A 14,822-nucleotide genomic window follows, 5' to 3' on the forward strand; every position below is an offset into this window, starting at 1 on the left:
GTTCTTACCACACTGCTCAGCTGACTGCTTGCTTTCTAGAGTCATTCAGGTTGGAAGAGACCTCCAAGGCCACAGTCTGACCTCAGCCCACCCCCACGATGCCTCTGATTGCATCCTTCAGTGCCACACCTCTGTTGTTCTTGAACACCTCCGGAGAGCTGATGCAGTCATCTTGCCAGTGCTCCTAAATCAGAGAATCTGGAAACAAACGTTTCTCAGGTTTGAAAAAGCTGAGCTGCCTTGAGGAGCAGACTTGCTTTGCTGTACCTTGTGTGATAGGATGGTGGCATGGGGGTGTCTCGTCTTTACAGGTCTCATTGATACAGAGATTAGCTTCTCAAATCTTTAAGTTCAGTTTCAGGTATTATGAATAAATATTTTGCAGTGTAATTGCTGTAAGAGTAAGAAAGCTGCTTTCCTTCCAAGATGCAAAATTAAAAGGTCTTTTCTGTTCATGATCCTGTTTTCTTAGAAACCTTTGCAGAAACCAGGACAGCTTCAGGGGTCAAAGCAGCATGGAAGAACTCAAGTGTTTTTGTTAACAGTGAGCCAATTACTTGGTTTCAACACCCAAGGCAGTGTAATCTGAGTACTGGTGACACTATCTCCAGTATACAGCTTCACCTACCTGTAACATTGACACTTTGAAGCACGTTTAGCTAGGCTCAAGTAATGAGGCAGCTTTTTAATAACCAGCTGTTGGCATTTGTTGATCTGTTCTTTAGTTGGTGCTGGGGATAGGAAGAAGACAGTTCATAAATCCTGACTCTTCATTTTAAAATGCCTCTGGTTTAGTTCTGTTGCACATGGCAGTGGCTGCCTTTTCATTTATCTACACAATCATCAGAAAAGCCTTATTCCAGTATAACCTTAAAAAGGCAAAGGAGGGAAGCTACTTGAGGTGTATCTATCTCCTAAAGTCTCCTCCATCTCCCTGTACCTGGTTCTTCTTGATCTGCCTGTAAAGTGGAATGTGGTTGTTATGTAAATCAAGATGCAGACTGATCCGCTTATCTAAGTAGGCTGAGACTTGGAACACTTGCAGTTTGGCTACTGCTTGAGGTTATCTGATGGGGCTGCATGCCCTTAGGATGAAAGGTAATGGCCTCGAGTTGTGCCAGGGGAGGTTCAGGTTAGATATAAGGAAACATCTCTTCTTCAGAAGAGCAGTGATGCAGTGGCACAGCTGCACAGGGAGGTGGTGGGGTCACCGTCCCTGGGGGTGCTCAGGGAGCGTGGAGATGTGGCACTGAGGAACGTGGGCAGTGGGCGCAGTGGAGTGGGTTGGGGGTGGGCTTGGGGATCTTGATGATCATCTCCAACCTGAGTGATTCAATGACTGAATCCAGACTGGGCTGGGCTGATGGCCACCTTCAGCATGGGTTGCTTGAACTCTTCCTTGCTGGCTTGTCCTTGGATCTGGCAGAGATCAGGCTGTGCATGAGATGTGCTTGGAGGCTTCTGGGAAACATCTGACCTCCATAAACAATTCCCTGAATTTTCATGTGAACTTTCTGCTGCTCTGAGAAGCTGTGGCTGCTCAGCTGGCAGAGTTTTTCCAGATGAGCTTGTCTACACCAGGCTTAAGTAATTGGGCACGTTTCCTGAATCTTCAACCCTTCTTTTTTTTTTTTTTTTTAACTATTCCTAATTGTGTGCTATTCAGGGGATAAAACGTTTTTGGTCATCCAGAAGCCTTTTTACAATGGACTTAATTCCTCTTCATGCCTTTTCACGAGGCAGTGTTTTATTTCCCTTGGTATGTGTCTTCTTGTACTTGCAGTTCATGAAACAGTTTTCAGTGCTGAATTCATGGCATAGGAATAATGATTAAGATATGTTCTCTTGGGTTGTGACTTATCTGTCATGCGAGCCTAAAATCCCAACACTTCCACTTTGTACTTTTCTTCCCAATTATAGCTTTCTTTGTTCTGTCAGTCTTGCAGCTTCATGTGGCACTTCTTCCAGTATTTGGTGGTGGTGGAGGCAACTTGAGAATGCAAAGATCTGTGAATGTTTCTCCCTTCATGCTTTTGTATCCTTCTCTCCATCCTCCTTATGTATATACTCATCATATTTGAAAATCTGAGATCTCTTCCCTTGCTCTGTAGCTGGTTTCATGGACCACCATTATGGTTCTACAGCTTCATTCTATTCTTGTTCTCCAGCCATGTCCTGCTGTGCTCCCACAGCACTGTAATAACTTGTTTTAGTGTCTCCTCTTTTCCTAGTGGCATGAAGCATCCCTTTTTCCTCCTTGGAACTGGGTGCTATCAGTCATGTCCCTGAAGACTGGGATCTGTTTTTTGTAGCAGTACTCGAGCCATCTTGCTAGCAGCTTGAATGCAGGTTAATATCTTCATTGGTGTATGTAGGGAGGAGAGAGATAGCAGGTAAAGATTGCTATCCTGCTATTGCATGTCCTGTGTCAGGAGTCAGCACGTGGTCTCAATATTGTGAATGCTCTCTTCCCTACCAGCAGACAGACGGCCTCCTAGCTGCTGTATGATCCTGGCTGTATTGAGATGGGCATTATTTCTAAGTCAGTGTTAATGGGGGCTTGCAAACCTTTCTTGCTCCTGTGTGTGTGAAATGTCCTTGTGTGTCCTGAAGTTGCTTAACAGAATGATACCGTGTCTTTTTTCTCCTTTGTTTATCCTTCTGCCATAAAGGAGTTGGTACTGCATGTGAAAATTGAGGCTGCCTAAACTCCTTTTATCTTCCATGCACTCTCAGCATGCTGTGCAGAACAAGCTTCCAGATATTTTTCCAAGGGAATGGTGGAAGAAGTACCGTTTTGTGCCATTTTACACTCAGAATGCTGAATCCTTATCAGCGATGAGCAAACATGCTGATGCATATTTTGCAGTGTTTCTGATTTTGATCGAAGATGTGTCAGGATTCAGGGGTTGGTATCCTGGGTTCAGGTCAAAAGTGGATGATTAAAAAGGAAATGAGGCATTTCCTGCTCCTCCCCAATGCAAATATTGCTCAAAATATCCAAATCCTGTGTAGTAGCTGATATCTTCCTCCAGAAGCATCTGTCTGTCCACTGTTGAGCAGAAGGCAGAAGTGTCATTAGTGTCTTGAGGGCATTGAGTGACACATAAGCACACCCCAGGGTGGCACGGAATGTATTTGATTTTTTTAATGCAGGAAATATTTTCTGAGCCTGATTTCCAAAATTTAAGTCTGAATTATGGGTAAAACGTTCAAAGAACCCTGTCATTATTGAACACCATACTTCCCTAAACACTTAATTCTAATAATCAATTTGATTCTAAGTTGTTTAGACTTTATCTGATCCCTTTTTAGGGGGGAATACTCTGATGTAAGAGAGGGAGAACCTGCACTGTGTGGCCTTACCTGTTGGAAATTTGAGTTTTGGTAGCTCGTATGTGCACACATTAAGGATTTGTGTTTCTCACAAGCTCCATATATGTGTACTTCAGTGGGTCCTAAAAAATCCCCATGCAAGAGGGGTGATGATTAAGCCACTTTGTTCCTGCAGAGCATGGGTTTTGTTCTCTTTAGGAAGTGAGGTCTAGGTGCAATGCCATAGAAATGAAGTTTGGAAATAACTCTTAAGCAAGTCTCCTGGGAGGGTTTGTCACAAGATATGGGTCAGTAGTTCTTGTTTGGTTGTATCTCAAGGTCTAAGCCTCTAAACATAGTTTTCTGTGCAGTAGAGCACTAAAATGAAAATACAGATGGGTAACATACTCTCAATCTACTTTGTTTGCCAGGTCCTGGAGAAATATCCTAATACACCTATGAGCCATAAAGAAATTCTTCAAGTTATCCAGAAAGAAGGACTTAAAGAAATCAGGTGAGTTAAGTGTCCATTGCAGTAAAACAAGATAACATCTTGGTTACAACTTAGTTTATTGTTAACACTTCACTCATGTATATCTATAGTTCAATGGAAATGACCCAAGACAAAACTTAAGGCATTTCAGGAAGTAAAAAAGACAACTTTGCTTACAAATCCTAATCTAGAATGCTGTCTTATGCTATTTTCTTCCACATTATCAGCAGTAGCTTTAGGGATCTTCCTGTTCCGTGTGAGGAGTTAGATGTTGCTGATCTGCTTTACAAGGTGTAGCTCAGATGACAATGATGGAACTGCTTAGGTTTTATGAGTTTTTGCTTGAATTTGGCCCCTGAGATGGACAGGATTATCTGCTAATATAGACCCTTTTGTGAAGTAGAAAGTATTTTTGTCTTCTAATACTAAAGAAGAAGCAGGGAAAAGAGGACTATGTACCAGCTTGTCTATTTTGGAAGGAAATAGTCATCCTAGATTTGACTTTGTCTCCTCTGTGTTGCCAGTTTAATACAGCAACATATGCTTTGCAGGAAGTACAGAAGGGCCCAAGTGCAAAAATTCAATTGATAACAAGATCTTCTGCAGAAGTTGTAGGTAGCACAAAGGTGTTCTGCCTTCTGGAAGTGTTGGTTTATTGAAAAGTAAGGAAATATCCTCATTCAGCTCTTAGGGAGGTGACAAAAGTGGTGCTGAATTCCTGCCTTGGCCATACTCTTCATTTAGGTGTAGTACAACGTTCAGTTTGTCAGAGGCTTACCAGCCTCAGGTCTGCTACAATACTGAACAAATTAAGTGCTGGTAATCTGTCAGCAGTGTACCTACAAAAAGTAATCACACTGCTCCTTTTAGCCTTCCAAAACTGGGAATGTGGTGGTCTGTATTGGTGACGTTGCTAGTGGCAACGTGGAGTCTGACAAATGGTAGAATCCTTCACATTGGAAAAGGCCTCTAAGGTCACCAAACCCAACCCTTATCTGCACCATGCCCACTAACCGTGTCCCCCAGTATCACTTCTGTACTCTTCTTGAATACCTCCAGGGATGGTACACCACTTCCCTGGGCAGCCTGTGATGTTTCCAAGAAGTTTTCCCTGATATCCAACATTAGATACTTAACAGTCGTGAACCCTTCTAGTAATTCAGAATGTGCTTTTGGCAGAGCCTTGGGTGGAAAATGTGATGTTGTGCAAGAGATCCAATCTGGCAAGGCCATAGTTTGGAGTGAAAGATCCCCCCCAAAAAAAAAGTGCAGGGAGTGGGGCAAGGGAAAGAAATGCCATGCACATATCAGTCTGAACCTCAGGTTGTCTTGCAGTTATGTGAGAGTTTAGCCTGAGATGATAGTAAGATTTCCCCTCTCTAAAAGCTGCTGATGAGTATCAGGAAACCATGAACTCCTCAGGGACCCAAATCCCAGAAGGTGCTGATGTGAGCAGTCAGACACCAAACTCTGTTCCTCTAGTTCAGCTGTCCATCCTACTGACTCATCCTCATTTTCATGCCATCTAGCAGTCTTTCCTCTTAGATGTTAAAATGATATAGTAAGGCTTTTCTTTAGGCTAAGACACAAATGATTAACCAGTTCTTAAGCAATTCCTTTCAGTTTGTGCCAGTAGTTCTTGTTCTGTTGGTACCTACATTGGGATTATTGGGATTCTGACAAGTCAGAACTTCTGACAGATGGACTCAGCATCTATTAAAGGAAAAATCACATTATGTGAGGTGTAAAACTTAAATCACAGACTGGTTTGGGTTGGAAGGGACCCTAAAGATCATGTGCTTCCAACCTCCAGCTTGTCAGATGAGCTTGTGTAGCTCACCAGATCCTTAGTCCTCTTCTATATGGAAGTTCTGGCAGGAAACCGTGACAAAGCCCTCGAGAGCAGATTATAGCAGTTTCCCCTCCTTGGTTGTGTTGAGATAGCAAGAAGCTGCAAGGCTCTCAGGCTGGTAAAACGTGGTACAAGTTTGAAGGCAGGACATAGGTTCTCCTATTCATGTGTACCAAGGCAATCAGGATGTCTTTCAGTCCAAGTTGTTTGCCATTAATAAAATAACATATTTTCTGACAGTAAACTACTTATGTAGACCAGAATCTCTTAAACCCTGCCAGTTTTGACTGAAAGGCTTTCGATTTCAGCATCTGTTCCTCATATTGTTATGTCCATCTTCTCTGAGTCTGCAGTTCCAGATAGGATATAGGTTGAGAAGTGATGAGTTACTGTAGGCTTCCTGAAATGAGGCTGAGAGAATGGGGAGCCCAGGTAGTGTCCAGCAGGCACTTGTTTGGCCCCAGCCAGCCATCTCCCTCTGGCTTTGATTTGTGTTGAGCTGCCACTTGGCAGCTGTGTGGGAGGAAGCTTCACAGAATGTTGATGCAGCTCAGAAGGATGTAAAGTGCTGCTTCTGTTGTAGGGAATCTGGAATTGCAGGGAAGATGGGTAGCAGATGAGTGTGGGGAGAAAGCGAGGTAGATATTTTGTAAGATGTTCTATAACAGTACTGATGCCTTGAGTGATACTGGCTGATATCTTTCCTGTATTTGTCATTTCATTCTAGTACTCAAAGCAGCAATTTAATCATGTGATTTTAAAGGTCAGCCTTGGACCGGTACTGTCAGCTTTGGAGATTCAAAGCATCCTGAAGCCAGACCTATACTTCTCGTGTGATCTGTCATCCTGATTTTTCTCGATTTGCCTATTTTTGACAGACTGCTCAAATCCCTTGAGATCCTTTCCTACAGGTTACTGCTTGCACACTGCAAAAATAAAGTCTGTATGGAAAAATATTCTGCAAATCAGCAGCGTAACCATCCGTGGCTCTAGGCTTTGTCCTTGTGAATGAATCCCACTTGCCTTATCTCCCTTGGCAGTGTAGTGTGGACATGTCTGAGCATGCTGCAGCACTTCCAGACAGGGCTTTGTAGATGCCTGCAGTCAATGCTACCCCACGCAACACCAGCTGTGAAAGCTCCCTAGATCTGAATACATCAGCTAGATGGCAGCAGCAGAGAACCAAGTTTGTCTGTACATAAGTAGCTGTTTAGGGGAAAAAAGTATCACTGAATCTCTTCAGTCCCCTTGGGTCTGTTAAAGATGTTTGCTGTAAGAGTGCCCAGGGAGTTCATGTCTTTGGAGGATATCTTCCGTGGCCTTCTCTCAGTAGCCATGAATGTGTTGTTTTCTCAAGTTGTACAGTGGTGGTTCTGTGGAAGTACCAATGTGCAGCTCTCAGTCCATGTATGGTAATGCTTTTGCCCAAATGCTGGTTGAGTCAGTGTTTGAAGAAGGAAGTGTGCCTAATCTCGGTGTAAATAAAAACATGGTACTCTGGCTGCTGCTTTTGAGTATCCATTGAATTTCTTATATGAAGAATCCCAAGAAGCTGCTAAAACCACTTTTTTAGGGAGGGAAAGAAGTATAAAAGCCAAGTTTTACTTTTCCCCATTTAGATTAGAGAGAAGTGTGTCACCATGGCTTGGCTTTGGGGCTTTCCCCTGCCCTCCTAGGGGGTTGATCAACTGTGCCTCATTAACAAGTCTCTCCTCCCAAATTCCTTGCAAGATGCTCTGCAGGTTTGGCCCTGGCAGCCTTGGGGAGGTGATTCCCTTCCTGACATGACAAGGGTTGTGTGAGCAGGGCTGGAGCTGCTCACTCTGATGTTTGTAGGAATGAGCTGACAGCTCTAATTTTAGACTTCCATAAGGTTTCTTACTTCTTTTCCTCCTGTTTTTGCTAGCTGAAAAACCAGAAGCTATGGGGCTGGGTTGTCCTTTGTGGGTTTAGAAATGGGGGTGGTGCCTCCTCCTGACTGAAAAGGAGGACAGTAATACTGATGGCCTTCAAAGAGAAAGAAAACCTGGAGACTTATCTGCTGTGTGGTTCAGAGCAGTGCTGCATTTTTGGACTTCCCCAGCAGCCTGTGTGCTGTGAAATGGACTTCTTGCCTGCCTGGGGGAAGATCTCCTTCCTGGTCACTCTTGGACAAGAACTTGAAAGGATGCAAATTGCCAGTGTACTCATTGAACTCTCATAGCAGAGTGAGCAGAAGTCAAAATGCTCTTTGCACTCCTGCAGGATATTTGTGCATCTCAGACTACTCAGTGCAGGACCAATGAAGCAGCTCTCATTCTTGGCAGAACACTTTGCCACTGAAATATTTCACAGCTATTCTTCAGTGCTTTGGCAGTTTCCTTATCTTCTGCTGCAGAGCTAGGAAATAAGGCAGGGTTGGGTGAGCTGAGTGGCATGCTCCAGGTGTTCCTTCACAGCTTGGTTCTGGGAAAGTCTTCCTCCAGTATCCAGTAGAATCAGAGAGATTGGAAAAGACCCCATCCAGTCCAACCCCAGCCCACACCCACCATGCCCATTGACCCCATCTGCCACATCTCTGCATTTCTTGAGTGCCTTCAGGGACAGTGACCCCACACCTCCCTGGGCAGACTGTTCTTGTGTTCAAGCATTCATCTGGAGAAGAAATTTCTCCTGATATCTGACCTGAACCTCCTTGTTACAACTTGAGGCCGTCGCCTCTCATCCTATCAATAATCTGCACCACTTAAATCCTACCACAGCAGAGATGTGGGAACAGACTTCAAAGTGGTTGCAGGGTTCTTAAATTATTTTTATAAGAGCTGAAGCTTCTACTGGAGGCCAATGACATTGAATGTGGGGACAAATTATAACTAGGGAAGGAATCTTTGTAAAAGCCCTTTGAAACTGAAACTACCCAACAACAGAAGAAATGTGCATCCTGTGTCTGACCAATGGCCTCGTTCTTGCTGGATGTGCTGCCCGTGAAGCTGTGCCTTGCTCTGCTGGAGAGGGAGCTTCCCCTGCCCAGGAGGAGGACTCTGCAAAGCTGGGCTATTGAGAGGCTTGGTGTGAGAGTGTAAGTCTTGGTTTTGAGTCCTTTGATAGTTTTAGCTCCCATGAAGCAGATCTTATAACTTATTCCATCTGTTGGTGCTGAAGTTCTTCAGAGTTTGTACAGGTTATGGGGATATCAAGTGTAGTCTGCATCCTGCAAGCTGCTCCATGACTTTTTTTTCTTTCAAGAAGTAATACAATAAGAAGTGTCAATTTTCATCTGCTCTGAATCTTGTCAAGATGACCTTAGAGCTGAGCAGTGCTTACAGCCTGCTACACACCTTGTAGGCACCATGTGTTTATGTGTAAAATTGCCATGGCAGAACATCCAGCAGTTTGTTGGGTGGTTTCTTACGGAGGAAGCACAGCCAGAGAGAAACAGCAATTGGTGTTTCAAGTTGAGATCATCTTCAGCTCTAAGCTTAGAGGTGTGGCTATTATAGTACGTGATATAAACAGGTAATTAAGTTCTCTGGGGAGAACCAAAGTCCTGAGCATGTAGATGTCTTTCTGAGCAAGCTCTCATGAAAACTGCTTCTGATATTTTCAGTTGTGTCAAGCCACAGCTGCAGCTCAGAATGGCTGAGTTTGGGAGGAACTTCTGGAGGCCGTCTGGTCAGAAGGAGCAGTGTGACCAATTTGCACGTGGTAGATGATGCCCTTGCCTTTGGTAACTGGCAATTATTTGGCAGTCCAACTAATCCCAAGGTGCTTGGGGCTGGAGGCACCCCTGGGTCCCTCTGCCCCCCCACCCTAGCAGGACCACACAAAGCAGGGTGCCAAGCATTACAGCCAGGGGTTGGGGAGATCCCAAAAGATATACTCCATGTGACTGTCAGCTTAGGGTTGCGTGGCCTTGAGATAATCATCTGAGGTTGCTGAGGTGGCTGAGAAATGCCCTGTGTACTTGACATGGGAAAGGTCCTTGAAGCAGATACAAGAAGGAACCTTGAAGCAATACATCTTCTACTTGATTCCTTGTGACAGCAGGAAGCTGGGGAACTGGAAAATAACATGCTGAAGCTAGGAAGCTAATTTAAACTGTATTTTCCGGCTGCAGCTGAAATGGAGTGGATGGGATAGGAAGGACACACCTAGAGGGCTTCCAGACCTGCTCATAGTGACCGTGCCTCACTGGTTTGTACAGCCATCTGATCTCAGCTAACCATGCAGCTTCTTAAATACAAATTGTCAGTTGACTTTTCCAGTGGCAAACCATTCCTGTTGTGTGAACACATCTGAGGACCAGTGCACTCTTCTGTTGGTGGCAGCAGCTGCTGTTGTAGACTAGCCTAACCAAAGCTGCTTTTCAGGAACTGCTGGTTTGCATTTCTGATGTGCATTTACTTCTATGGATAGCTCACGCTGCACAGAGCTGTGGAGGGTGGTGCCCAGTGCTGGAATGAGGCAACTAACACAAGCTGCTGGGTGTGAATTCCCATGAGACAGGAAAAATGCTACTCTCAAGGTAATAGACTGCTAGAGCAGGGCCAGAGAAGGCTTCTCCCTTTTTAGACCTGCTCAGAGTGGGCTGAACAAAGCCCTAGTGATGGTTTGAGCTGCAGACTGGATTCTGATCTCCCAAAGTTCATCCCATCCCAGTTGCTCAATTCCTGGTTCCCAGCCTCGTGCCCTGGAGGTGGTTTTTGGCTTCCGTGCCTCCTGTAAGGTTGAATCATTGCAGTGCTTCAGAGATTTTCTAGGCTTTATGGAAAGACTGCAATTAGAGGCTGCTGCTTCTGTGTGCAACCAGAGATGGAGTGCTCCAAATCTTAGTACAGAACAGCTCTTGTTTTTCTCCTTTTCATGTGCAAATCTTGAGCTAGCTTGGAAGGCCTTGTAGGTAGCTGAAGCCATCAGCTGACAAACATCTAATTATTTCACAAATTATTTAATCCACACTTTATTTTAATTTAATCTTCAAATGAGCTGAAACATCTCTAGTCCACGCAGTATAGATGTGGGTATTAGGGGAAATAGAATGAGGGCCTGTAGTTAAGAAGTATCTCTGTTGGGTTACCTTTGCATCTCTCTACTGCTCCCAGTTAGTTACTTCTGTTCTGATGGAAGATTGAGATTCTGAAATGTCCACAAAGATTTTACTTGACCCATTGGGGTTACTGCATGCCAGACTTCTTAGTCCCAGCTGGACCTGAGGGGATCTTTTCCAATGGGAAGGGGTCATCTGCTGGAGGTAGGTGCCCCCAAGACAGCCTCACAGGCAGGCTCATCTTAAGTGCAGGATTCATCGTCTTTCTTCCATCAGTTACTGTAAATGCTCAAAAGAAAAGCTGGCAGGAACAGAGCAATAAATGCTGATACAGCAAATTCTTGTGCTTTTTCCCTTTCGTTAAAGAGTTGGATTTGACTTTTTCTGGAGAAAATAACCAATAATTGGCTTATTTTTAACTGAAACTCACCAGAACATTGCATTCTGTTTGAGGCAGTCGTGTCTCTACAGCAAAGTCCCAGCTGTAAAGTACAGGCTGAAGCTGTTGGGACGGCGTAAAGACTCTAGGCCAGTGTCTGGGAGAGGCAGACTGTGGCTCTCAGGGAGCTTTTTGGTGGTATGTATGGCCAGGGGCTGAAGCAGGTTCCCTAGAGCAGGTCACACAGGAAAGGATCTGGGTGAGTTTCAGGTATCTGTGCAAGGAGACCCCACCACCTCTCAGGGCAGCTTTTTCCAGTGCTCTGCTGCTCTGACAATAAAGAGGTTTTTTTCTCGTGGTAGTATGGAGCTCCCTGGCTTCCAGTTCTTGCCTGTTGCCCCTTGTCCTGTTGCTGGCCACCACCAAAAAGCTCCATCCTCCTGACTCCTGCCCCTCAGATACTGATGATCATATTCCCTCTCCCCTTCTCTTCCCCAGGCTGAGCAGCCCCAGGGCTCTCAGTCTCTCCCCATCAGGAGATGCTCCACCATCTCTGCAGCCCTCTGCTGGGCTCTCTCCATCAGTTCCCTGTCTGCCTTGCACTGAGGAGCCCAGCACTGGGCTCAGTGCTCCAGGTGTGGCCTCTCCATGGTGGAGCAGATGGGGGGAGCAGTTCCCTTGCTCTGCTGGTGGTCCTTTAGGCAATGCACCCAGGGTTCTGCTGGCCTTCTTGGCCATTAGGGGCGCACAGTCAACCTTTGGTCAGCTATTTGTCAACCAGGGTGCCCACGTCCTTCACTGCAGAGCTCTTCTCCAGCGGGTCATCCCTAACCTGTACTGGTGAATGCAGTTACTCCTCCCCAGGAGCAGGACTCTACTCTTGCCACTGTTGGAACTCCTCAGGTTCCTCTCCACTCAGCTTCGCAGCCTGTCCAGGTCTGGCTGAATGGCAGCACAGCCCTCTGCTGTGTCAGCAACTCCTCCCAGCTTCGTATCATCAGCAAACTTGCTGAGAGTGCACTCTGTCATTTCATCCAGTTCATTGATGAAGCTGTTAAAAAAGAATGGATGCAGTACTGACCCGTCCCAAAACCACTCTGAGTCTAGCAAACCCTCTGAGGACTCTTTCTTTGCTTCATGAGCATTCAAACAGAAGTTAAGGTAGCCTTCAGTTTGTGTAGCTCCTGCTGTCTGTGCAGAAGGATGGAGGTGAGTTAGTAGAGCACATCAGTAGTGGGTATAGGGGAAAATGTTTGAAAAATAATATTTCAAAGAGTGCTTATATAGGGAGGTGATGTTTCGGTTAGCAGAGACTGCTACACACATTCATTGTGTTAGGGATAAGCTCTGCTCAGTGATTCTGTTCATAGCAGTCCTTTACATAAAGGTTTTGAATCCCTGAGGAACCAGGTCTTCCACTTCTGCTACTGCAGCCTCAGGAAGAGAGTTCTTGCTGTTTCTTCAGAATAAAATTACATACACTTTCCCATGATTATGTATATTCCCTAATGCAAGGGGAAACATGAGGGGTAATTATTCAGTCACAAACGCAGCAGGATGGCATTCTTTTCTAGAAAACACTGGAGCAAAGTGCTTAGAAGTCAGCTAGAAGTAGGATAGATTTTCAGTTGGAAACAGCTGATGGTTCTGTAGCAGAAAAGCAAAGGGTGGTGGCATGCTAAAAATCTGGAAGTCTTAATTCTGTGCCCCAAAATCCTTAGAGGGAGGCTTTGTCTGGATTCCCCCTTTCAGGTCAGAAAACATGAATCCTTTCTATATAGGCCCTAAAGAGTGAGAGCAGCACACCATCATGTACTTTACCTGTGGACACTGTGCTGAAGTGATGCCATTCCATGCTATGAACTCAAAGCTTTTTGCCTGTAAATGATGTTTAGGAAAATCAGTGAGGCCTTCTGCAGGGCTTTTTGTTCTTATTCAGGACTTGCTGGGGATATCAGAATGTCCTTGTGTTTCTGTAGGTCACATCTGATTGTCATGCCAGTCTTAATCAGCCACTAATTAAAGCTATAAGTAAACTTCAAATTTGTTGTGGGCTGAAGAGCTTTATAGCATCCTCTGAGCTGATCCTGACCTGAGGGTTTCCAGTGCCCTGTGCTGCACTGTGGTTGTAGTGCAGCTGAATGTAGGTACCACTAGTGTCGTTGGAGCAGTGTTTCAGTCTTAGAATCATTGAACCACAAAGGTTGGAAGAGATCTTAAAAATCACCAAGTCCAAGTGTCAGCCCACCCCTACCACGTCCCCTCAGTTCTCAACCACCTCCATGGACAGTGACTCCTCTGCCTCCTTGGGCAGCCTGTGCCAATACATCACTGCTCCTTCACAGAATAAACATTCCTAACAGTGTCTTGCACAAATTCATAGAAATTTCAAGTGTTGATGATTTGAAATCGACTTTATAGCATTAAAAGCTTCTAGTGAAATCTATTCCCACTGAAAAAAACCCACCCACTATAGCTGGTATCTCTTGGCTGGATTTGTGGAAAATGCTTGTGTTGATGGTGTAACCTAGTCTTACTATTACTGCAGATCTGCATGCACAAAACCTTTTAAAAATAAATAAATACAAATTGTTTCTGGTGGATGGGGAGGAGGGTTCGTACGAATGATGAGAATTTGTTTTGCTGAAGTTTTTAAAGGGGTCTTTCTCTCCTTTTTTTGGGTTGCACTCCAACTCCAGAAGGTAAGAACCACTGCTGATTGTTCTAAAGCTGTCCTGTATTAACACAAGCTGCACAAGCCTTAAATTAAAGAGCCCTGCTTGATCCACGCGGGCGTAGAAACAAAGTGGTAGCAGTGTAACTCGTGTCAATGCCTGTTGCACTAACCTGCCTCTGCTGCACGCTGTTTGCATTGGTGCTTGAGTGTAATGTGGATGTGAAGCCTGCTTCCAAGCTGTGGAAATGTCAGGCTGATGGCACAAGGTGCTCAGTGTCTCACCAGATAACATTGCTGTGCAGTCTTGGGTTTGCCCTTGGTTTGCATGATGGCTTTGTGCATCTTTGTCTGTGCGTAGAATCTGCCTTCTTCGTAGAATGAGCTGCTTCTAAATCATGTATTTGTTTTAACAAGCTTTGAGTTGGGACTGCAGTACCTGCTTACCACGCCTCTCTGCTCTGGCACTTGATCTTGAATCTGTTGGTTTTTAATGCATATTTTAATTTACCAATGAACTGAAAGCTTTTTGTGTGAACGTTTGATTCAGAGGGAATGTGGGGAGTGATGCTCAAAAGATAGAAATGGGTAAAACATCTTCTGAATGCAACTTTGGGTTCCAGTGCCATGTGGATGAGAACTCTTCGTGGTGTCAGGCCAAGATCCCATCACAGGTGGCTGAACAAAAACGATTCTGTCATGCTTTGTTTTTGAATCTGAACAAATCTGCTTGGTCCCTGAGGTCTCAGGGCAGGGCTGGTTGGGAAGGGCTCACATCATTCTTCCCACTGAGCAGGTTCACCATAGAGATATCTTGCCTTAACCTGGTGCACATTCACCGTTTTCAAGCTCCTTTTTTCCTGTTCAGTCTGAAGAAGCTTTGAATTTAACATGGAATGTAAGATGCCATGATTTAATGAAAGCTGAAATTTGTCAGTTCTCAGAAGGGGAGAACGTGGTGGCAGTTGAGGGTGTATGTGCTCAGCCCTCACTGTGCTGGATGGTCACCTGGTAAGTATGGGTGAGTGTTTGCTTGTATTGCTCAGGCAGCACTTGTGACTGGAAATATTCCTGACGGTGTGC

The 14,822-nt window shown here is 44.9% G+C and overlaps 1 protein-coding gene across 2 annotated transcripts in view; it reads left to right on the top strand.

Annotated features, from left to right (window-relative positions):
- ASXL2 (ASXL transcriptional regulator 2) overlaps window positions 1-14,822 on the top strand; it is a 75,854-nt gene that overhangs the window by 14,825 nt on the left and 46,207 nt on the right. The window contains exon 2 of one of the 2 annotated variants that reach the window (XM_065730546.1): window positions 3,747-3,829. In XM_065730546.1, the coding sequence (XP_065586618.1) occupies window positions 3,747-3,829 (83 nt within the window). Of the gene's footprint in view, window positions 1-3,746; window positions 3,830-13,626; window positions 13,768-14,822 lie in introns of those variants that run through there. The other variant, XM_065730547.1, reaches the window with a different exon arrangement.

Source organism: Cyrtonyx montezumae, unplaced genomic scaffold (assembly GCF_038088225.1).
Source record: "Cyrtonyx montezumae isolate F1298 unplaced genomic scaffold, pur_monq_1.0 scaffold_13, whole genome shotgun sequence".
Taxonomy (NCBI): Eukaryota; Metazoa; Chordata; class Aves; order Galliformes; family Odontophoridae; genus Cyrtonyx; species Cyrtonyx montezumae.